Consider the following 22,883-nt stretch of genomic DNA (forward strand, 5'->3'; position numbering starts at 1 on the left):
TTTTATCAAATCAATTCTCTGTAATTATTATTATGTGATTAAACTAATGATGTAAATGTAATTAACTAGGAAGTCGGGGCACCCAGGAAAATCTTCAGATTACAAAGTTTTTTTTCCGAATATTAACTCTTCAGATATTTTAACATCTGATCAATTAGTCTTCTAATTTATGAATTATTCTTTACCTCACGTTAGTCTCATTCCAAACGTTGTAAATTGTTGGTTATCTGCACGAACCCAGTCTTTGCTATGAATCATTCATACATCAATTGTCTTAATCGTTTATTTACTAACTAAATAATCACAGAAATGCATAACAAACAAACAGTAGGTATGGTTACAAGGAAATGATAGGGGATGTGCCCTAGTGGGCTAAACCGGTATGACGGCTTGGTAGACAAAGGGACTGAGAAGTGCGCGAAAGACAAAAGTCACTACACAGTTGATAATTATAATAATTGAAATGCTAATCCTTTGCACATGAACGCTCACTCTTTCGGGAATAATTGCAATCAATATTTATATTTACGCTCAGTGTGTCGTCGTGATCTCTGTTGGAATCGTCCGTCTTTCTGCTGGAAAGTTCATCTGAATTTCTCTCTCCCATGAAGTCTTACGTTGTTGGAATGAATACTTCAGAGGCCCATTAAGAAATGTTCTCATAGAATAAATGTTTCGGTGGTTGTCGATCTTCGCATTCAGTCGACATATATTCTAGCTGCAGACTAGAAATTAGTATGGAAGATTTTCTCTTATTCTGTCGGTATCGATAGTCTCAGAGGTTAACAACCATTACAACCTTAGTTTATACTGAAGGTACGCACGGTCTCTACTCAAACCTTAGCCCTCTCGGTAATCGAGGTACAGCATGGTCGAAAGTGGGCTTCTCCAGGTGGGGGTTTTATTCGGACTGTGGAAAAGCTTTCCCATGACGCCAGATCGATGTCTGTGCTCATGGGGGCGGGCCAATGACTTAGTGAAACTTAAACAGAAATACAATTTTAAAATCACATTACACAATTAGTTATCTTTACTCATTAATTTTATACAATAATTAGATGCAAGCTTCAGAACGGAGGCTCCTGTATAAACAGAGTTATGGTAATGTGGCTGTCCTGAGGTCACAATCAGAAAACAAAATGGACAGGTCGTAGCTTTTCCACCGACCGTTTCCACATTCTCCAAAACATTCAGTTCTCAAGTTCTGTGATGTATTAGAAGTTCCTTTGTTCTGTGAAACTCTGACTATAATGCCTGGCCAGGAGGAGAGTCTCCTCTAGAAATGTACAAGCCGAGATAACAGAAACTGGGTGTAAGACGGAGAAAGGCACTCGCTATACTCAGAGGGCCACGTCATGACAGTAGGAAGACTTCTCTCACACAGGCCTGCCTGCATGGGGCCTACAGGATGTCTCAGGGCTGTGTCTCAAATGGTACCCTGTTCCCTGTATTGTGCCATTTGGGCTCTGTACTTGCCTAAATATTAGTGTCCTGTAGATCGTACTAGAAACCATATACTTTATTTAGGAAATAATTCAGCTAAATAAAACAAACACATGAATCCAGACTGTTTATTCATCATCATAAACGGGTCACTAGTTCCCCCATGGTTTCTGAGCACAAGCACTATAAAAAGCCAAACACCATCCTGCACACCACAGCCAGAGGGCAGCATACACCACACACTATATGCTATATTGGACAAAAGCATATACAGTAGCTGCTCTTAAAAGTTTGCCTATTTTTACAGTCACATAGTGGTACCGAGGCATAGCTCAAAATGCATTTAAGAACAAACACATTGCATCATATGAGAGTGGAAATTAAGCTCTAAGCAGTTATGAGTAACTTCAGCATGCTCGCACATGCACCACTTACCGAACCTACCCTTTCATTAGCTATGTAAGTCAAACGGGTCTCAATGCACTGTAAGGTAAGCAAATGGCTCTGAAGACATTCTCAATCTGACTTGCAAGCGCCAAGACATTGTTAAAAAAAGAAAAACGAAAAGGGTCTTCCCAACAAGTTGAAGTAGAGACCAGCAGTAAAAAGGTAATACCTTACATTTGTTTAGATTCTTAGGTAGCCTATTATTAAGTCTGTACCAAAAGCACAAGAAATGCCACTGAAAGGGTAAACAAATTCTCACAGTATCAAAGCAGAATAAGGTTCTCCTAATAGAGTGTCATACATCTCGAATCACACAGACACACTCACTCAAAATCAACAGACTCAAACCTTAACATCAGTAATATTGCCGTTTTACAAAACATCTTATGCGTATTCATAACCTGACAGAATATCCCAAAAGTATTCAGCATATTTATAAATTAGATACATTTAACAGGTCATTTAAATAAAATGTTTATATTATGACATATGCTAGGAGGACTGTTCATAATATTAAATGGGGTTCAAAACGGACACCAGGTTCAGTAAAAAACTAAATCCACACCACATTTCTCCTTGCAGTACAGACCAAATTAAAAAAAGCACCAAATAAACAAATGACCAATGAATGAATATATAGCAACTGCCCCCCCCAACACAATGCTGATTATATCAGTAAATAACATGTTGGTATGTATGCTATTGTTTGCATTTGTTCATCTGAAGTCATGGATGTAAATCAGTGGCTGGCCAGCAGGTGGGGCTGTAGTCTGGGTCTGCCGGGGAGGGGATCACTGGTCCTTCCCATCATGGATCTGCTGCTGCATCTTATTCAGCATCTCCTGCATCCTCGCCAACTGCAGAGAAAGAGAGTGAGTGGTAATGTCATTTGTGTCTTTTCGCGCAGGACATCTTTCTATAAACTGGAGACTAGCCTGTATGGGTGGTGTTACCCATAATTACCTCTTCATCTTTCATCTTGATGAGTCTATCAGTCTCCACGTCGGGGGTGGGCTGGGGCAACATGGGAATCGGGCTCTCCATTCGGTTGTCCTGCGTCAGTTTACTGAGGGGAAAACACACAGGGAACATGAATACAGACTCATACACAACGGCATGCAATATAAACAAAACTAAAGACAAATCTCAACACCAGTAATAAACCAAGCTACTCATACTTTCTTTTGTATTCTCTCTGACCTCTACAGTAATATCTATATATACACATACATGCAAGCACACACACACACACACACACCTGGTCATGTCCTGTATACACTGCGCTCTGTAGTTCTCATAGTGCATGTCACAGGTCACGTCTTTGAGGTCGTGCATGTGGGAGCGGATCAATATGTTCCTCAGCTTCACAAAGTCACAGTGAGACTGGTTCTCCACTGAAACACAAAAACAGACAAACTGGGTCATATTATACTGACATGATTTGCTAAGATAAAACATTCCTTGATGCACTGTGTAATATTAGGGACATGGATTTCTACTTGACCAAGTGTTCTGAGCAAGAACTCCTGAGCCTAATCATAATGCTTTGGTTGAGACATAGCGATAGTTGGACGTTTTTCATAGTTTTAGTTGGTAATTTTTCCTTCAAAAATTGTCATATGTGAGGAAAAGCAAGCTCTACCATGCAACTTAAGAGTCAAAGCCTTGAGTAATATTGTTATGTCCTCCATTGTTGTCACCCACCTTCCACAATGCCCCATGGGTAAAGTCTCCCTCTTACTCTCTGGCCCCTGGCCTCAACCACAGTGTTACTGCCAATCACTGCAAACGGACAGCACTCCTACGCACACACAGGATTTGGCATGATAGATTGACAAGGGATGGTTGAGTTTAGTGGTCTCGTTCCACTTGTAGATGTCTTATTGATGTTCAGTCTTCAGGCTCCAGCTGTGTCTCTCACCTTCAGTTCTTTGTCCAGTTGTTTAAACTCCTCGTCCTCATCAGAGTCACACTCTGGGAACTGGTAAACCTTAATGCCAAACCTCTCAATCTCATCACGGACCTACACACACACACACACAACTGGGTGAGACATTTCTTGGAGGGGGAGTGCAGAAGCTCTGAGGGACTTGCTCTTAACTAAACCAAATTAACCCGAGACACGATTCAGCAGTTGCAGTCTGTCTGCTCTGATGGACTCACCCGGTCTTTGAGTTTCTTGATCTCGCTGGGAGTGAGACAGTCAGCCTTGGCGATGAGAGGAACCACGTTCACCTTCTCATGGAGAGCCTTCATAAACTCCACATCTACTGGACGCAGTCTACAAGGGATAGGAGGAAACAACCTGGTCAGTGTGTGTGTGTGTGTGCCATGGAGGAAAAGCGCACACTGACTATGAGTAAGGTTGAGAATTATAACAGTGTTTGTGATTGAGTTGTATTGGTGCTGTTTACATAGGAGCCTAAAGGTATATCCTCCTCCTGTCATCACACTCAGGATGTTTTATTACGATCTAGTCATCACAGCTATACCGGTCATTAGCCCATCACATTCCTCTGTCTGTGTATGCTTGTTACCCATGTCCAAATGGAGGTATGAAGTAGAGGCAGCAGTGGACTCTGTTGTCCTGGATGTTCTTCCTGTTCAGTCCACTCTCGTCCCTGAAGTACTGCTCAAACTGCTGGTCAATGTAGTCGGTGATGGGCTTCCAGCTACACTCACACACGGCACAATCAGTCAAGGCTTACAGGAACAACATACAAGATTCATTGCCACCATCATTCCTATTTTAGGTCAATCTACTAACCCATACAGAAGCCGTACCCCTTTCCTGCAGTCAAAATTACCAAATCACCCTCTAATGGCCTCATGGCTAGAATGTTATTCATTTTTTTTTAAATGTAAAGCTGAAAATCGGGTGTTTCTATATCAAATGGTTTCATTGCATTACAGTGTTCTGGGATGTATATAATTAAGCAATAAGGCCATTGGGAGGTTTGGTATATGGCCAGAATATCACGGCTAAGGGCTGTTCTTATCCACGACGCAACACAGAGTGCCTGGATACAGCCCTTAGCTGTGGTATATTGGCCATATACCACAAACCCCCCAGGTGCCTTATTGCTTTTATAAAGCTGGTTACCAACGTAATTAGAGAAGTAAACATTTATAAAAAAAAATACATTAAAATGGGGGTATACTGTCTGATATTCAATGGCTTTCAGCCAACCAGCATTCAGGGCTCGAACCACACAGTTTATGAAGTGTAATATTGGGATGCAAACTCAAAATGTAATAGATTTGAACTCTATATATGACATGGTACAGGTGTCTTCTTTTTAAGCCCACAACCCATGTGTATGAGGTATATACTTCTGTTTCAAAGTAGATTTGTTTAAGACTTCCAAGTGTAACCCTGATTTAGCCCACTGCAGTAAAAGGTTAAAGAGTCTGTAGGACAGGACAGGGCCAGGATTAGTAGAGGACCAGAGAGGTCTCACCATTCATTGTTGTTGACAGCGTCTCCAAAGCCTGGTGTGTCTACAATGGTCAGCTTCAGCTTCACTCCTTTCTCCTCAATGTCCACTGTGTGCTTAATGATCTCTACTGTCTGGTTGATACGCTCTGAGAAAGGGAAGGCGAGAGGTAGAGATGGAGGGAGGGAAGAGAACCTCTGATGAGATGGCATTTTATTTAGCTGTTGACGTTTCAAGGTGTGTGTGTGTGCGTTTCTCACCCTCAGCATTGAGAAGTTTCCTGTCCTTGTACAAGTCTGTGAGGAACAGGCTGTTGACCAGAGTAGATTTACCCATACCAGACTCTCCTGTAACATGACAAACATACAGCATTATACAACATGTTTCTAACAGTCAGCAACACACACACAGCCAACACTAACTGATTTCTTACCCCTTTTTCTCCCCAAATTTCGTGGTATCCAATCGGTAGTTACGGTCTTGTCTCATCGCTGCAACTCCCGTACGGACTCGGGAGAAGGTTGAGAGCCGTGCGTCCTCCGAAACACAACCCAACCAAGCCGCACTGCTTCTTGACACAATGCCCACTTAACCCTGAAGCCAGCCGCACCAATGTATCGGAGGAAATACTGTACACCTGGCGACAGTGTCAGCGTGCATTGCGTCCGGCCCACCACAGGAGTCGCTAGTGCGCGATGGGACAAGAACATCCCTGCCGGCCAAACCTCCCCTAACCCGGACGAAGCTGGTACAATTGTGCGCAGCCCCATTGGTCTCCCGGTCGGGGCCGGCTGCGACAGAGCCTGGATTCTAATAACCCAGAATCTTAGTGGCACAGCTAGCAACTGCGATGCAATGCCTTAGACCACTGCGCAACTCGGGAGGCCAGAGTGAACATTCATGAACACACACTAAGTACTTAATAGCACTGGGTCGTTTTACTTTTTTAAGAAGGCTACAATCAATACTTTCACTGACCGGCGACCATGAGGGTGAAGTCAAATCCCTTTTTCACTGACTTCCTGTGCACCTGGTTAGGGAGGGTAGCAAAACCCACATACTGCTTCTCCTGAGCGAGAGAGTGAGAAAGAGAGAGAGAGAGATCAGTTCAAAGCAACATTTCCAAGAGCTGAATGAGCGCAAAACTACCATTGAAATTAAAATACAATTGAAATTTAAACTCCACCCACCATGCTACAATTACAGTTTGGAGAAATCCATTGACAATAGGAGGAAGGGAAAAGGGGGGAAATGCATTCATAACATTCCATTTTGAAATCTCTAAGACCTGGCGCTGTGCTTTTTCCACACACAGTGAGAGAAAAGTATGACCGATCTATGACTTTGCCACTACACAATGGAGTGCACAGCTGTCTATCTGGCAGCTCTCCCCATCCCCTTCTGACACCATTCACACATCATCCAAAGCTGCTCCTTACTCTGCCCCTACAAAACTGAAGACTCCACACACACACACACCCTTGCCAGTCTACCAAGGCCAGAGTCTGGCAGCCAACAGAGGCTGACAGAGGCTGTATTGACCAGACCTGAATGGTCCTTTTTAAACCCAAAAACAAACACACATGCCAAAGAAATACTCAGTCAGGGTCTATTATAAGTTGTCATATGCATTTCCGACAGCCCCTGGGGCACGGCTTAACTAACCACACAGCATGCGTAGACATGGAATAGAGCCAGGGCTGAAGTCACACACAGAGAACATGGAAATCTACAGCGCTGGATTCATAACCTATGAGGAATCATACAAACTTCTGGTTTACTTCTAGGGTGTGTGTGGGAACACAAATCCCACAGACAGAACAAACAAACTATCCATAAATCCTTCATGAACCCATCAGGACATGACATAAGACAACAGTATGTCCTACACACCTCCATACTAACATGACATGTTAGAGACAGAGAAAGGTGTTTTTATGAGAGTTAACTGACGTGAGTGTGTGAGACATTGACCCCGCTCTCCCTTCTCTTTCCTCTCTCCTCAGTGTCCCTCTATCCCCTCTCTCGCCTGTTCCAGATCATTTACCTTCTGCCTGGAGGTTCTGACTCGAGGGCAAAGCAAGCGTTCCACCAGTTTCTCCTGCAGCATGATAGCATCCATACCAAGCCAACACCACACCAATAGGGGAAATGTTTTCCAATAGAGGACAAAAACAGAGCAACCTCTTCACACGCAGCCAGAACGCTTCTCTTATGCACCCTCTACTCCTCTGTAATCCTCCGTTCGTCCACACTCGTCTTTCCTGTTATGTCCTTTGTTCCTACTCCTTTGTTCCTACTCCTTCTCTCCTCATCTCCCTTTATTTCCACCCTTTCTCCTCTGCCCCACTGCTCCCTGTTCAGACAGGTAGGGAGGAATACTGTCAGAGAGAGAGCTAATGGGGGGGGGGGGGGTTGACAAGAGGAAATCAAATGGGAGAGGGAAAGGTAGTAAGACGTAGCAGTTTAGGGGAGGAAGCGAGGGATGGGGGAGAGTGAGGGGGGGGGGAAGGCATAAAAGACACTCATTCATTCACCCAGTTGTCCCTCCCCCTTTTCGACCGTTAGATAAATAAAGCACTGACTGCTACAGTAACGACCTATAGCAGCCCAGAGCGAGAGAGACAGACAGGAGGGCTAAACGATCTAGCCCATATCGGACCATAATAGTGATCATTTGTCAAAGAACAACACAGTGTCCTTTAACAGAGATACAAACCCTCTGTGTGGTTCAAGTGTGGACTTGTACGAGTCAGTAACTCGTCACACAGAGCTTAGTGAAGCTAGTAGGGACTCCCACCCCTGGGATAACACTAGCCAGAGATGAATGATAAAATGAAGAACCTAGCCAACGTCTAGACTGCACATCAGCCATGCACCAAGTCATGTAGCGGTACCAGAGTGGTACCAGAGGCCCAACTACTCCAAACACTGTGAAACAAGACAGGGCGTGGTGAACAATTGTTGCCAGATGTTGGCCTACGGTGTGTGTGGGTGGGCTCAGTGGTGGGTTCAGGACGGGACACAGGTTTCAGGACAACTGGAGCTCAGAAACCTATGATACCCCAGACAGAATGGGCAACATCTACAGAGGACATTCTAACTACTAATCAAGCTCTTGAATAGCTGTATCAGATGTATTAGTGCAGGGTTGGAACGAAAGCCCGAACACACTGTGGATCCCAAGGACCTTTCTTCATGGGACGTCTCCAGAAGCTGTAATACCAAGCTACTTCACATGAGGGAGACAGAGCTTTTATTTAAAAAATGTATCTAACCTCTATTTAATTAGGCAAGTCAGTTAAGAACAAATTCTTATTTACAATGACAGCCTACCCCAGGTAAACCCAGACGACACTGGGCCAATTGTGCACCACCCTTTGGGACTCCCAATCACAGCCGGATGTGATACAGCCTGGATGTCTCTTGCACCGAGATGCAGTGCCTTAGACCGCTGTGCCACTTGGGAGCCCACCTTAACAGAACAGGGTACAGTACATTATGAAGGCATTGGCAACAGAACTGTTCTTTACTATATAGCCAGGCTAATGTTTTTTAGGAAGAGATAGGAACACACATCAGATACTAGCAATTGAAGGAAAACTTGACTCTTGAGAGAGAAACAAAAAAGGGGGGATTCATTTGAATAGAACAGAGGTCAGTGACATCACAATATACTCCTTCAGGCCCCTCCCTCTTTCGCTCAGTGGCCAGCTGTCCCTGTAGTAGGTCACTGCACCTTGAGCTCTCTCACTCAACTTCACACACACCGACACAACCTGATGCACGTGCACACACACGTAAACATACACACATGGATACAGCTGACATCATCAGTTTAATAAAGCACATCCTATGGACAGTGTTTAAGGGAGGCCATGTGGAAGCCACTTTTCAGGGACACAGTCAGGCAGTAATAACCATCTCCAGCCCATCCATTACCTCCTGTGTCTGTCTGTTTGTCCTGACCTCTGTGGATGAAATATGATCGGACAAACCAGTAAGCTGTCTGTCTGCTGCGACTACCACACTGTATGCTTCCCAAATGGCACCCTATTCCATTTATAGAGCACTACTTTTGACCAGGGCCCATTGGGACACAACCACAGATACCTTGGGCTCTGCTAATGTGTTATTAGGGGCTAGTCAGTCAAAACATTCCACAATGTGAGGTGCTGGGTATTAAACGTTGACAGCCATCGGAGGCCAAGCCCAGTCCTCCTGACAGAGTGACACACACACACACACACACACACACACACAGCTGACCACAACTAGAAGTCAAATATATACAGTCTGAATGCTCAGTGACTTCCTTCCCTTTAGAGAGACACACAGCCTTCGTGCTGGGTCCAGAGGCATGGGTCCAGAGATCAGTCAGTCACACAGTTAGATGCACTGGTCTACTTGTTGACTGTTGGCCTTTCCGGAAGCTCTTCTGAAAAAGGCCACAGCAGTAAACTACACACCTATTACTGTGGACAAGTACGCAAATACATAAACACTCGTGCCACACACACACACCTCCAGAGACAGAAGATGTGGAGAGGATGCAGTCTGTGACATAGATATAAAGAGAGGTGACCTTTCCTGAAGACATCTCAGTCCTGCCCAACCATGCCTTTACACACAATTAAGTCCGAAAGCAGAAACAAAACTGTGGCAGGGTGTTAGACCAAAGATGCGTACAGAGAAAGGGAAAGTGATAGAGAGAGCAGAATGGAGGGAGGTAGAGGGGGTGAAGGGGGAAAAGACAGGGAATGACAGTTGAATTTGAAAAATTGAGAGACTGAAGATGAGAATGAGTGTGAGAGAAAGAGGCTCTTTGGACCCCCATCCCCCCATCCGTAGTGTTTGTTCTACTTGGAGACGTGAGTCTCTGGGTGCTAGGCTCTTCAGCATGCTAATCTAACAGCATGTAATTGGCCTGGCAACAATAGGCCTTCTAAAGAACACTTGGCTAGCATAGCGTAGCCTAGCGTTAGCGTCTGTCCATTCAGCAAAACAATAGGCTCTTCCACAGCCTAGCTCCAAATGGACCCGTAGCCCATCCTTGTAAGCACTTCAGTAGATCTCTAAAGACCCATCAGATCACAAGGTGGAACTGTTAGCCACCACATACATTTGGAAAGTATTCATACCTCTTGACTTTTTCCACATTGTTAAGTTACAGCCTTATTCTAAAATGGATTAAATTGTCCCCCCCTCCCCAATCTACACACACTACCCCATAATGACAAAGCAAAAACATGTTTAGAAAGTTTTGCAAATGTGTAAAAAAAAAAAAGAAATATCACATTTACATAACTATTGAGACCCTTTACTCAATACCTTGTTGAAGCACCTTTGCCAGCGATTACAGCCTCAAGTCTTCTTAGGTATGACACTACAAGTCTGGCACACCTATATTTGGTCCCATTCTTCTCCGCAGATCCTCTCAAGCTCTGTCAGGTTGGATGGGGAGCATCGCTGCACAGCTATTTTCAAGTCTCTCCAGAGATGTTCAATCAGGTTCAAGTCGGGCACTGGCTGGGCCACTCAAGGACATTCAGAGACTTGTCACGAAGCCACTCCTGCATTGTCTTGGCTGTGTGCTTAGGGTCACTGTCCTGTTGGAAGGTGAATCCTTCACCCAAGTCTGGAGGTCCTAAGCGCTCTGGAGCAGGTTATTTTCAAGGAACTCTCTGTACTTTGCTACGTTCATCTTTCCCTCGATCCTGACGAGTGTCCCAGTCCCTGCCTCTGAAAAACATCCCCACAGCATGATTTCCTCCAGACGTGAAGGCAAAAGAGTTCAATCTTTGGCCTTCTCATGATCTGAGAGTCCATTAGGTGCCCTTTGGCAAACTCCAAGTGGGCTGTCATGTGCCTTTTACTGAGGAGTAGCTTCCGTCTGGCCACTACCATAAAACCCTGATTGGTAGAATGCTGCAGAGATGGTTGTCCTGGAATGTTCTCCCATCTCCACAGAGGACCTCCGGAGCTCTGCCAGAGTGACCATCGGGTTCTTGGTAATCTCCCTGACCAGGGCCCTTCTCCCCCAATTGCTCAGCCAGCTCTAGGAAGAATCTTGGTGGTTCCAAACTTCTTCCATTTAAGAATGACGGAGGCCACTGTTCTTGGGGACCTTCAATGCTGCAGACTTTTTTTTTGTTGGTACCCTTCCCCAGAACTGTGCCTCGACACAATCATGTCTCGGTTCTCTACGGACAATTCCTTTGACCTCATGGCTTGGTTTTTGCTCTGACGTGCACTGCCAACTGTGGAACCTTATATAGACAGGTGTGTGTGCGCCTTTCCAAATCATGTCCTATCAATTGAATTTCCCATAGGGGAACTCCAATCAAGTTGTAGAAACAGCTCAAGGATGATCAACGGAAACAGGATGCACCTGAGCTCAATTTCGAGTCTCATAGCAAAGGGTCTAAATACTTTTTTTTTTTTTATACAAATGCAACAACAACAAAAAATCTCAAACTGTTCTCTTTGTCATTATGGGTTATTGTGTATAGATTGATGATGAAAACAATGTCATTTAATCCATTTTAGAGTACGGCTGTAAGGTAACAAAATGTGGATAAAGGCAAGGGGTCTGAATACTTTCCGAATGCACTGTATGATCCTTTCAGATCTACATGAATTGCCGAGACGGGATTGGAACAGGGGTTTAAGTGGGGGAATAGAGGGACACTTGACCAGCGCATCCTAGCATTTGCATCTGCCCATTCAGCAGCAAGGGGCTGGTCACCAGGGAGTCCCCCAGGATACAATACAGTGGAAAGTAAAGAGATATTGCGTCACAGGTACTGGGAACTAGACATTCCTGCCGACGAGTCACACACTGATGACCTTTATTGTGTTTGCCAAGGACAGGTTTAACTGGGCATGCCATAATGACAACACATTTTATTATTTCATTATCAGATAATGTTTGGTAATGTCCTCTAAACGAGGCGGAATCTGTGTTCAGCGTTTATCAGCTCAATTTGCACCACCATAGTAAGAAGGTTCCGCTTCCTAATGGTCCATTATATGGCTTTCATTCATCTTACAGTTGTCAGTTAAGCATCTTTCAGAATTCCTCAAGGGAGCTTTTCTTCCCACAGTAGGAGGTAAAGGTAGTCCTCTAATTCTCCTTATCATTTTCATTAGATCTTAGATTAGACCCAAATCTCTGATTCCTCGCCCCCTAACATCATCTAATCTCCAAGTTATCGAGGTCACCCAAACTCTTCATTCTTGAAAATGGGTTTGGAATCCTTCTATCTGGGTCAGGCATGGGTTATTTTCAACAGCTCTTTAAATGCCTACCCAAAAGGCTGAGACATGGCAAGCTGTACAGGGAGAGAGGGAGACCTGGGGTTAGAGATAAACTTGTTATTCACGTGTGTGGCTGTGAACTCCCTCTCTTAACTCTCGCTCTACTGGATCATTGGCATTGCATACATGTTTTCAGCATGACAATGACATCAGATGCCAGAGAGCAGAAACATTTCAGTTTAGATAAAGAACAAAGACAAACACACAGAAGACACTCAGGAGAGTTGAAAGTTGAGCTAACAGGTCAGGCAATTTACTGTAAACAACCATAAACAGATAGGGGCCTTTTCTATTAAAAGTGCAATGTGAATCTAGTGGAGGGTGTGGTAGGAAAATACATTTGGAGTGCTGTACAGAGTGCCAGTAGGAACATGGTAATGAATCAAAATAGGCTTGGAATTCCCATGACAACCATGAATGGATGGCCTCGGCTGATAAATACATTGTGTGAATACCAACCTACACTATCTTTTCAATCAGAAACTCTGAGGCGCGTGTGTTCATAGGTAGCTAAGTTAATGAGTACATCTTTCCTCACACCTGATTTAGACCTGAGAAACCATGCCATGCGAGTATACAGGTGCCAAGGAGAACTATAGATTCCACAGCATCGTAGATCTGTCATAACTGGGTGTCGTTAAATCTACGCCTAAACACGTCAATCATCCTGAGGAATCGCGGATAGGTTCCTCTCCCAGCATCTCAGAGTGAGGAAAATGGATAAAATTGTTCCCTAGCAACGTACCAGCACACCAGACTGTGATTGGCAGGCCCAGTTTGGTGAAGCATAAGAGAAAGATGCTTCCAAGAAACAATAATTATCATAGCAGGAGGAAAGAAAGAGGAGGGCAAAGGGGGATGAAGGGCTTGATTTGAATGTGATTTACCCAGACTATCCTCTGCATCTCCCTCATACACACACCCTGGCCATGACCCCACTCTGAGGGTCTCAGGTGGAGTGGGATGTGCAAAAAACACATTTCCATTTCATACTACACACTTGTACATGGGTGAAACAGGACAAATATAAGCACCCCCTATCAGACCTTTTGACTGACACACACACACACACACACAGGTTAGTCCCTCTCACTATCCAAGAAACCACTCCCTCTAAGCACCCGGCCAGGTCAGGCAGAGTGGGTGGGTGTGCTGTGGCAACAGACATGCTACTTGAATATCTCCAACACAGTTTTGCATCGCACAAACAGTATGATACAATCTCAGCAATATAAAAAAAAAAGAGAAAAGTTCTTACAGGGAAAAACAATTGAAGAAATTCCTTGGGGGACACGCACCCACGCTGAACACGCACCCACGCTGAACACGCACCCACGCTGAACACGCACCCACGCTGAACACGCACCCACGCTGAACATTTCCAAATCCACACACAGGCTATTGCTACTGTATTAACTGCACTGTAGTAATCAAGGTCAAGGTCTTCGAGCGAGGTTCATTCCGCAATGCTGCCCATGTGATTTCACAGGCTTACTGAAAATCTATCTGCAACAAACCCAGCTTACAGCTCAAACGATATGAATTATGTCTGCTTGCAGTATGTGTGAACACCAGAAAGATCAGCAAGGACCAGTGGACCTACGGGAGCCATAGCCTCTGAATGACCGTAACACTATACTGTCAACAAAGTCAGGATATAGAAGCCTTACAATATGTTTCGCAATTAGCTTTGACTGAGATAGACTTCTGCTAACATTATGCCTTAAGTTACCATTGCTGCATGCTGCCTACTTACAATGTAGCTACACAAGGTTCCAGCAACAACCTTCGAACAGAACAGCATCTAAAGCTTCTGTCATCATCACCCCCAGAGCAAAGAGAGAGGAGATCGATACACCTGAGACTCAGTGTGCTGCTGGTCTCCCACCAAGCTACACCTGAGCTACATATGGACACACACAGGGCTCACTCAAGGAAATCTATAAAATTGCAAGCAACCCCGGGATTACAGAGGGAAAGACCAATAGGCTGACTAGACCAATAGGCTTTCCAGTAACTATAGGGAGCGGGTCACTTTCACACCCACAACAAGTGGCTTGCCTAGAATGATGCATGGATGCCCGAGGATGAGAGGCGAGCCCTTGGGTACCACTCGCTGCGTATGCATCTTGTGTCTGTATGCATAAATGACATCTTATCCTTCTGGCTGTGTGATGCTCACTCTACCCTGTATTGCGGTGGCAAGACAACAACAGTAGTAATCTTTAGGGCATCGGAATGATGATGCAGCTCACGTTTGCTAGGCCAAGGCTTGCTACGTAGGCTATCTAGGCTATATGACGCCATACGAAGCGAATTTGGGGGAAAAAACTGAGTGTCTAGGCTACCACGCTTGATATGAAATATGATTCTATGTATCGCCTAAAAGCCTAGACCTAGATCAAAAGCGTTGAACACAGATAACAATTTTGTACATATTTTTTAATAGAAATAGGAATAAACGTTGTCCTTACCTCAACTGTCTCGTCTGTTGGTCATTGTGGGGGATGAAACACAGGTGGAGAGATGCAGAACGACGCCCATAGAGAATTTAGAAGGCGAGAGAGACCGACAGAGAAAGACAATAACTTAAATGGACCGCGTTATAATTGCCTTTATGCATAATCGTAATTATTATCCTTATGCTTACCCGATTTGATCGGGATACGGCTCTTGTATCGGATGTTGGTCGTCATTTTCGCCGCTCTCCTCCCCTCGGTGTCGCTTCAGAACGGACGGAGTGCTCGGTAAACGTACGCGTCCGTTCCTTCTCCGCGCTACCACAGCAGCCAGACAGGTTGTGGGAGAGGGTGTTGCAATATCGTGCAGAACCCCGCCCTCATCTATGTGGTACCCAATCGTGGATGGAGAGGTTTCCTATGATCTTACTTGTCCATATCATCAATATTGTATGCAGCTTCCATAATTAATGCTGTTCAAACTTTCCACTCATATGTTTGAAATCTTAATTTTTAGACGTGCACCAATAAGGGAATAAGACTGTGGTATGCTTCCTATCCATGCATCATTCTGTGATATCAGCTTTTCACCATTTAGCAACACTGCTACACCAACCTCCACAGCAGCTTCTTATCTAGTGTTTTCAATTTGATAGAGGTCTAGAAGGCTTGACAACTAGAAACCTTCTTCTCCATTCAATCCCATTGCCTTTGTTTTTCTACATGGCCACTCAAATGCACATCATACCTATGACCTGTAAACAAAGCACACTGACAACAAGTGTGTTTCTATGGAAACTGTATTTCTGAAAATGGAGTACAAAAGTTGAGACACTACTAAAAAAACGTTTCAAGCACAGTTAGGTTAATTAGTGTTTCCCAAATTAAGTCCTAGGGACCTTAAGGAGTACACGTTTTGTTTTTTCCCCCTAGCATTACACAGCTGATTCAAATAATTAAAGCTTGACGAGTTCATTATTTGAATCAGCTGTGTAGTGCTTGGGCAAACAACTAAATATGCACCTCTTGGGGTCCCCAGGACCGAGTTTGGGAAACGCTGGGTTAATGCCTCCAGGGTTCAAAGGTACAAATCTGTTGATCAACTAGGCAGAAAGAAACAAGTTACATAGACAATGACACACTGACTGACGATAACGCTCTTAAACACGAAGGACACATTGAGAGGCGTTAGTGTGTTCACTGTATAACAGTCAGCAGCCTAGAGTGGGCTGGCAGACATGGTGAATCAGAATATAGTTAGGAATTCAGAAAATGCAATTGTGTTCAATACTGTAAGTTCCATGGAGCTAGCCAATATCAGAAGATGTCAGTATGTCTGTGCATACAGTAAATCATTGTGATAAAATGAAGACCCCCTTTAGGAAAACCCAAAAGAACATGACCAAATAAACAAAAACACACATCTATACTAAGACTGCTCATAATATAATGTAGCTATTAAAGACAAAGGGTGATGTAAGGTTTTGTAGTGCAAGTCTTAGGCGATAAAAAAAAGTATATTAACCAACACACGGTTGTGCATGGTTTGAAAACACTTGAATTAACATGATCACTTAACAAGCATTTCATCAGTTGCATCTTGAATGCACCAACATTTATTCTAGACAGTACGTCCACCCACATGATGCATACATATTTTAGCTATCAAGTCACTTCAGAGCATTCCTGTATTCCCATTCTCTGTATAATGACGACACAACCAACAGCCTTCTGCTGTTGATACGTGACTTATAAGATTACATGGTGAGGAATTCAGCTCAGTAAAACCTCGTCTGAGGAGACTGACCCAGAGAGACCAATGCAAACCGTCTCCATCAGTGGAGGCTGGTGGGAGGAGCTATAGGAAAACAGACTCATTGTAATGGCTGGAATGGCAAACACATTAAACATATGGAAACCACATTGACTTCGTTCCATTTATTTCATTCCGCCATTCCAGCCATTACAATGAGCCCGTCCCCCTATAGTTCCTTCCACCAGCCTGCACTGGTCTCCATCCAATACAACAGAGGCACAGACAAAGTTAAGTTACATAAATCTTTCATAATATAGAGCAAAAGTGATCAAGTTTAAAATAAAATGTGAGACTGTGGGATACTTCCACACAAGCCTGTATTACCCTTATATATTATTACCCTTATAGTTATTTTCCATGTGTTGTGCTGTTGAACATAGACTACAGCGCCACCCGAGGGACACTATTATTACTACACCTACAGCTTGGACTGAGTCCTCAGCTGTGCTCCAAATGTGAAAGCAAAGACAGGTTGCAAATGGTAAAAACAAAACATCCAGCTCTCAACAAACCTTCCTTTAAAGCGGCAATCAGCAGTTGCTACCATCATTTTTGGATTTATAAATTAATTATATGTACCTATTGATTCTTGAAGAATATAACTTACAAAAGCCTCATGAGCAAAGCACAACTGTCATACCCAAACAGAAATCAAAATATAATATTTTTGACTCCAATGGTTGTAAACAAAGTATTTGTAAACAAACACTGTATAGCCTAAAAACATGGTTAAAACTATCATTTTGATATAATGGATGGTCAGTCCTTGCATCCATAACTCTGTCTTTGAATTTGAGTGGTCACATTTCTCCAGTCCTTCCCCCCAGCTTTTAACCGTAACAACAGTGGGGTGAAAGCTTTGCTATTGTTTCAACTGCTGATAGCCACTTTAAATTACACAAAACATTCCCCAAACATTCTGTAAACACTGAAGTCTTATTGTTGTCTAACCAATGAGATATTAGTACTGTTGGCAATGCAAGATCTACATTGTACATGAGACAGAATACTAGTGCGGATGAAAACACATGGACATCATCTTTAGTCACCTATTGGGAGAACATGGAATTTCTGTCTTTACAGTATGCCTTAACATTATATCATAACCCATATCATAACATTACACAATAAAGGATAACACTCCAGACAAACATACCATAGTATGAAACGTGTTACAACGGGAGTAACAGTTCCCAAAACAATACTGAGACTTACAGATCAGTGGATCTCAGTACCATGGTAAAATAGAGGCCAAATTGAAGATTTTATAATTACAATTATGTTAGAGAGGGGAACATCCAATTGGGTGGTTGATTGCTTGATTGATTGACTGACACACTGAGAGATACAGAGTGATGTGTGTGTCCAGCAGAACGTCCATGATGGAGATGCAGACACACAGTGGGGTTGAGGGGTGTGGGGCTCCTCTCATCTCTTCCCAAACTCCCTCTTTCAATCCCTCTATTTTCACTCGTCTCCCTTCATCTTCATCTGCGCCTGCATCTGGGAAATCATCTGCTGCATACGCCTCAGCTACAGAGAGAAGAGAAGGAAACAGACAGTTGAGTGAAACAAATACCAGAGACTATCAGTCATTCCAAACACGACAAATTGTATCCATTGTAAAAAGATAATACAATGAGCCACGTAACTTTTTGAGAGCCTTAATGTAAAAAATTTTTTTTTTACACAATAGAAAATATATCCATCTAGTGGTTGTGGATAAGACTTCAAGTGGAACATTTGACTTCACTCAATCGGGGTAAAATGGACTCCAACTCATTTTCACAGTTGGGTAGGGGCGTGTGACTGAATAATAGATTTACTTTCATATTTAAATCTACATCAAACCAGGTTTGTACTTTATAGAACTCTGTGTGTTGCAAACTGAAGGAATGCGATCAAATGTAACACTTTGCTAAACTGATCTGGTATCCCAAGCTGCTTTTCTACAGGAATGTGGGTCTGTGACTCAGCTTATAGGGTTACATCCCTAATTTGGTACTAGTGTTAAAAACTACACCACTACAAGTGCAAACACTTTCAGGGTCTTCAGAATTCAGCAAACAATGTGCCAAATCTCTAAAGAATATTAGGCTGTTTGACTGAAAACCTCTTAACATCAGTTATTGAACATAAACCTTGAACACATAGTGTAGATTCTTGCTAGCTGTATACCAGTGCTCTCAGAACCATATTGTGGAGTTGATAACATTATTTGAAGGTGCTGAATGGGTGAGATGAGAATCTGTTCCATTTGGGGTTAGGGTATCATGTGGACATTGTGTTTAAAACAGAGCCACTACCGTTTATGCATTGTACTTTGTACTTATTGTATTCAGATGGTTTTTTATGCACATTACTAACAGATGTATTTCACTTGATTGTGATTTAGACTGAACTTTACTTTATGGTGACCCCCCCCCCCCCTTGCGGTGATTTGTCTCCTACATTATCCTATTTTAAACTTACAATTCAACAGAACAAACAACCCCAAATTAGTTTGTGTCCTGTGCTGGGTTTACTTTTGCCAGGCTACATATACAGTTGAAGTCAGAAGTTTACATACACTTAGGTTGGAGTCATTAAAACTCGTTTTTCAACCACTCCACAATTTCTTGTTAACGAACTATAGTTTTGGCAAGTTGTGCATGACACAAGTAATTTTTCCAACAATTGTTTACAGACAGATTATTTCACTGTATCGCAATTCCAGTTGGGTCAGAAGTTTACGTTGACTGTGCCTTTAAGCAGCTTGGAAAATTCCAGAAAATGATGTCATGGCTTCAGAAGCTTCTGATAGGCTAATTCACATCATTTGAATCAATTGGAGGTTTACCTGTGGATGTATTTCAAGGTGTACCTTCAAACCCAGTGCCTCTGTTTGACATCATGGGAAAATCAAAAGAAATCAGCCAAGATCTCTCTCTTTTTTTTTTTTTTTAGACCTCTCCACAAGTCTGGTTCATCCTTGGGAGCAATTTTCAAACAGCTGAAAGTACCACGTTCATCTGCACAAACAATAGTATGTAAGTATAAACACCTGAGCCGTCATACCGCATAGAGATGAACGTACTTTGGTGCGAAAGGTGTAAATCAATCCCAGAACAACAGCAAAGGCCTTTCTAATCGACCTGGCCGGGGTATCCTGGAAGGATATTGATCTCATCCCGTCAGTAGAGGATGCCTGGATATTTTAAAAAATGCCTTCCTAACCATCTTAAATAAACATGCCCCATTCAAGAAATTTAGAACCAGGAACAGATATAGCCCTTGGTTCTCCCCAGACCTGACTGCCCTTAACCAACACAAAAACATCCTATGGCGTTCTGCATTAGCATCGAACAGCCCCCGTGATATGCAGCTGTTCAGGGAAGCTAGAAACCGTTATACACAGGCAGTTAGAAAAGCCAAGGGTAGCTTTTTCAAGCAGAAATTTGCTTCCTGCAACACTAATTCAAAAAAGTTCTGGGACACTGTAAAGTCCATGGAGAATAAGAACACCTCCCCCAGCTGCCCACTGCACTGAAGATAGGAAACACTGTCACCACTGATAAATCCACCATAATTGAGAATTTCAATAAGCATTTTCCTACGGCTGGCCATGCTTTCCACCTGGCTACTCCTACCCCGGTCAACAGCACTGCACCCCCAACAGCAACTCGCCCAAGCCTTCCCCATTTCTCCTTCTCCCAAATCCATTCAGCTGATGTTCTGAAAGAGCTGAAATATCTGGACCCCTAACAAATCAGCCGGGCTAGATAATCTGGACCCTTTCTTTCTAAAATTATCTGCCGAAATTGTTGCCACCCCTATTACTAGCCTGTTCAACCTCTCTTTCGTGTCGTCTGAGATTCCAAAGATTGGAAAGCAGCTGCGGTCATCCCCCTCTTCAAAGGGGGGGACACTCTTGACCCAAACTGCTACAGACCGATATCTATCCTACCATGCCTTTCTAAGGACTTCGAAAGCCAAGTCAACAAACAGATTACCGACCATTTCGAATCTCACCATACCTTCTCTGCTATGCAATCTGGTTTCAGAGCTGGTCATGGGTGCACCTCAGCCACGCTCAAGGTCCTAAACGATATCTTAACCGCCATCGATAAGAAACATTACTGTGCAGCCGTATTCATTGATCTGGCCAAGGCTTTCGACTCTGTCAATCACCACATCCTCATCGGCAGACTCGACAGCCTTGGTTTCTCAAATGATTGCCTCGCCTGGTTCACCAACTACTTCTCTGACAGAGTTCAGTGTGTCAAATCGGAGGGTCTGCTGTCCAGACCTCTGGCAGTCTCTATGGGGGTGCCACAGGGTTCAATTCTCAGACCGACTCTCTTCTCTGTATACATCAATGAGGTCGCTCTTGCTGCTGGTGAGTCTCTGATCCACCTCTACGCAGACGACACCATTCTGTATACTTCCGGCCCTTCTTTGGACACTGTGTTAACAACCCTCCAGGCAAGCTTCAATGCCATACAACTCTCCTTCCGTGGCCTCCAATTGCTCTTAAATACAAGTAAAAGTAAATGCATGCTCTTCAACCGATCGCTACCTGCACCTACCCGCCTGTCCAACATCACTACTCTGGACGGCTCTGACTTAGAATACGTGGACAACTACAAATACTTAGGTGTCTGGTTAGACTGTAAACTCTCCTTCCAGACCCATATCAAACATCTCCAATCCAAAGTTAAATCTAGAATTGGCTTCCTATTTCGCAACAAAGCATCCTTCACTCATGCTGCCAAACATACCCTTGTAAAACTGACCATCCTACCAATCCTCGACTTTGGCGATGTCATTTACAAAATAGCCTCCAATACCCTACTCAACAAATTGGATGCAGTCTATCACAGTGCAATCCGTTTTGTCACCAAAGCCCCATATACTAATCCACCATTGCGACCTGTACGCTCTCGTTGGCTGGCCCTCGCTTCATACTCGTCGCCAAACCCACTGGCTCCATGTCATCTACAAGACCCTGCTAGGTAAAGTCCCCCCTTATCTCAGCTCGCTGGTCACCATAGCATCTCCCACCTGTAGCACACGCTCCAGCAGGTATATCTCTCTAGTCACCCCCAAAACCAATTCTTTCTTTGGCCGCCTCTCCTTCCAGTTCTCTGCTGCCAATGACTGGAACGAACTACAAAAATCTCTGAAACTGGAAACACTTATCTCCCTCACTAGCTTTAAGCACCAACTGTCAGAGCATCTTACAGATTACTGCACCTGTACATAGCCCACCTATAATTTAGCCCAAACAACTACCTCTTTCCCAACTGTATTTAATTAATTAATTTATTTTGCTCCTTTGCACCCAATTATTTTTATTTTTACTTTGCACTTTCTTCCATTGCAAAACTACCATTCCAGTGTTTTACTTGCTATATTGTATTTACTTTGCCACCATGGCCTTTTTTGCCTTTACCTCCCTTCTCACCTCATTTGCTCACATTGTATATAGACTTGTTTATACTGTATTATTGACTGTATGTTTGTTTTACTCCATGTGTAACTCTGTCATTGTATCTGTCGAACTGCTTTGCTTTATCTTGGCCAGGTCGCAATTGTAAATGAGAACTTGTTCTCAACTTGCCTACCTGGTTAAATAAAGGTGAAAATAAAAAGGACAATAACCCGGACGACGCTAGGTGACCTCCCGGTCGCGGCAGAGCCTGGGCGCGAACCCAGGGTCTCTGGTGGCACAGCTGGCGCTGCAGTACAGCGCAATTAACCACTGCGCCACCCGGGAGGCCACAAAATGTATCATTGACCAAATATTTAAGTAGAGGACATCATTTCACGGAGTCTGTGAACGAAGATTACCACATGGAAGAAATTATAAGCAAGTAAGGTCCAAAAACAGATTTTTACCAAGTCAAATGAATGTATTGTGTTAAAGTTTTCATGATGCTTGTATCTAAACCAAAGTAGATAATTTAAAGATGGTTCTAT

General features: G+C 43.5%; 2 protein-coding genes across 3 annotated transcripts in view; both read right to left on the minus strand.

The window, feature by feature from the left end:
* Nucleotides 1-1,557: 1,557 nt before the first annotated feature.
* LOC115111713 (septin-5) lies at nt 1,558-15,783 on the minus strand. 2 transcript variants are annotated; one of them, XM_029638062.2, is made up of 12 exons: nt 15,298-15,783; nt 15,122-15,135; nt 6,306-6,396; nt 5,588-5,674; nt 5,352-5,475; nt 4,428-4,562; nt 4,054-4,171; nt 3,812-3,913; nt 3,595-3,691; nt 3,149-3,284; nt 2,854-2,956; nt 1,558-2,747 (listed from the first exon to the last, which is right to left on the minus strand). In XM_029638062.2, exons 1-12 carry the CDS (start codon nt 15,341-15,343, stop codon nt 2,682-2,684), a joined length of 1,119 nt encoding a protein of 372 aa, XP_029493922.1. In that variant the 5' UTR covers nt 15,344-15,783; the 3' UTR covers nt 1,558-2,681. The 2 variants fall into 2 exon arrangements, with proteins under 2 accessions (XP_029493922.1, XP_029493921.1); XM_029638061.2 differs by lacking the exons at nt 15,122-15,135; nt 15,298-15,783 and adding an exon at nt 7,375-7,685.
* Nucleotides 15,784-15,888: 105 nt separating this feature from the next.
* The window catches only part of LOC115111714 (septin-2-like), a 52,571-nt gene continuing 45,576 nt past the window's right edge, over nt 15,889-22,883 (minus strand). The window contains exon 12 of the mRNA XM_029638063.2: nt 15,889-18,455. Within this exon, the coding sequence (XP_029493923.1) occupies nt 18,390-18,455 (66 nt within the window). The 3' untranslated portion in view covers nt 15,889-18,389. The remainder of the gene's footprint in view (nt 18,456-22,883) is intronic.

The sequence above is a fragment of the Oncorhynchus nerka genome, linkage group LG27 (genome assembly GCF_034236695.1).
Source record: "Oncorhynchus nerka isolate Pitt River linkage group LG27, Oner_Uvic_2.0, whole genome shotgun sequence".
In the NCBI taxonomy this organism is placed as follows: domain Eukaryota; kingdom Metazoa; phylum Chordata; class Actinopteri; order Salmoniformes; family Salmonidae; genus Oncorhynchus; species Oncorhynchus nerka.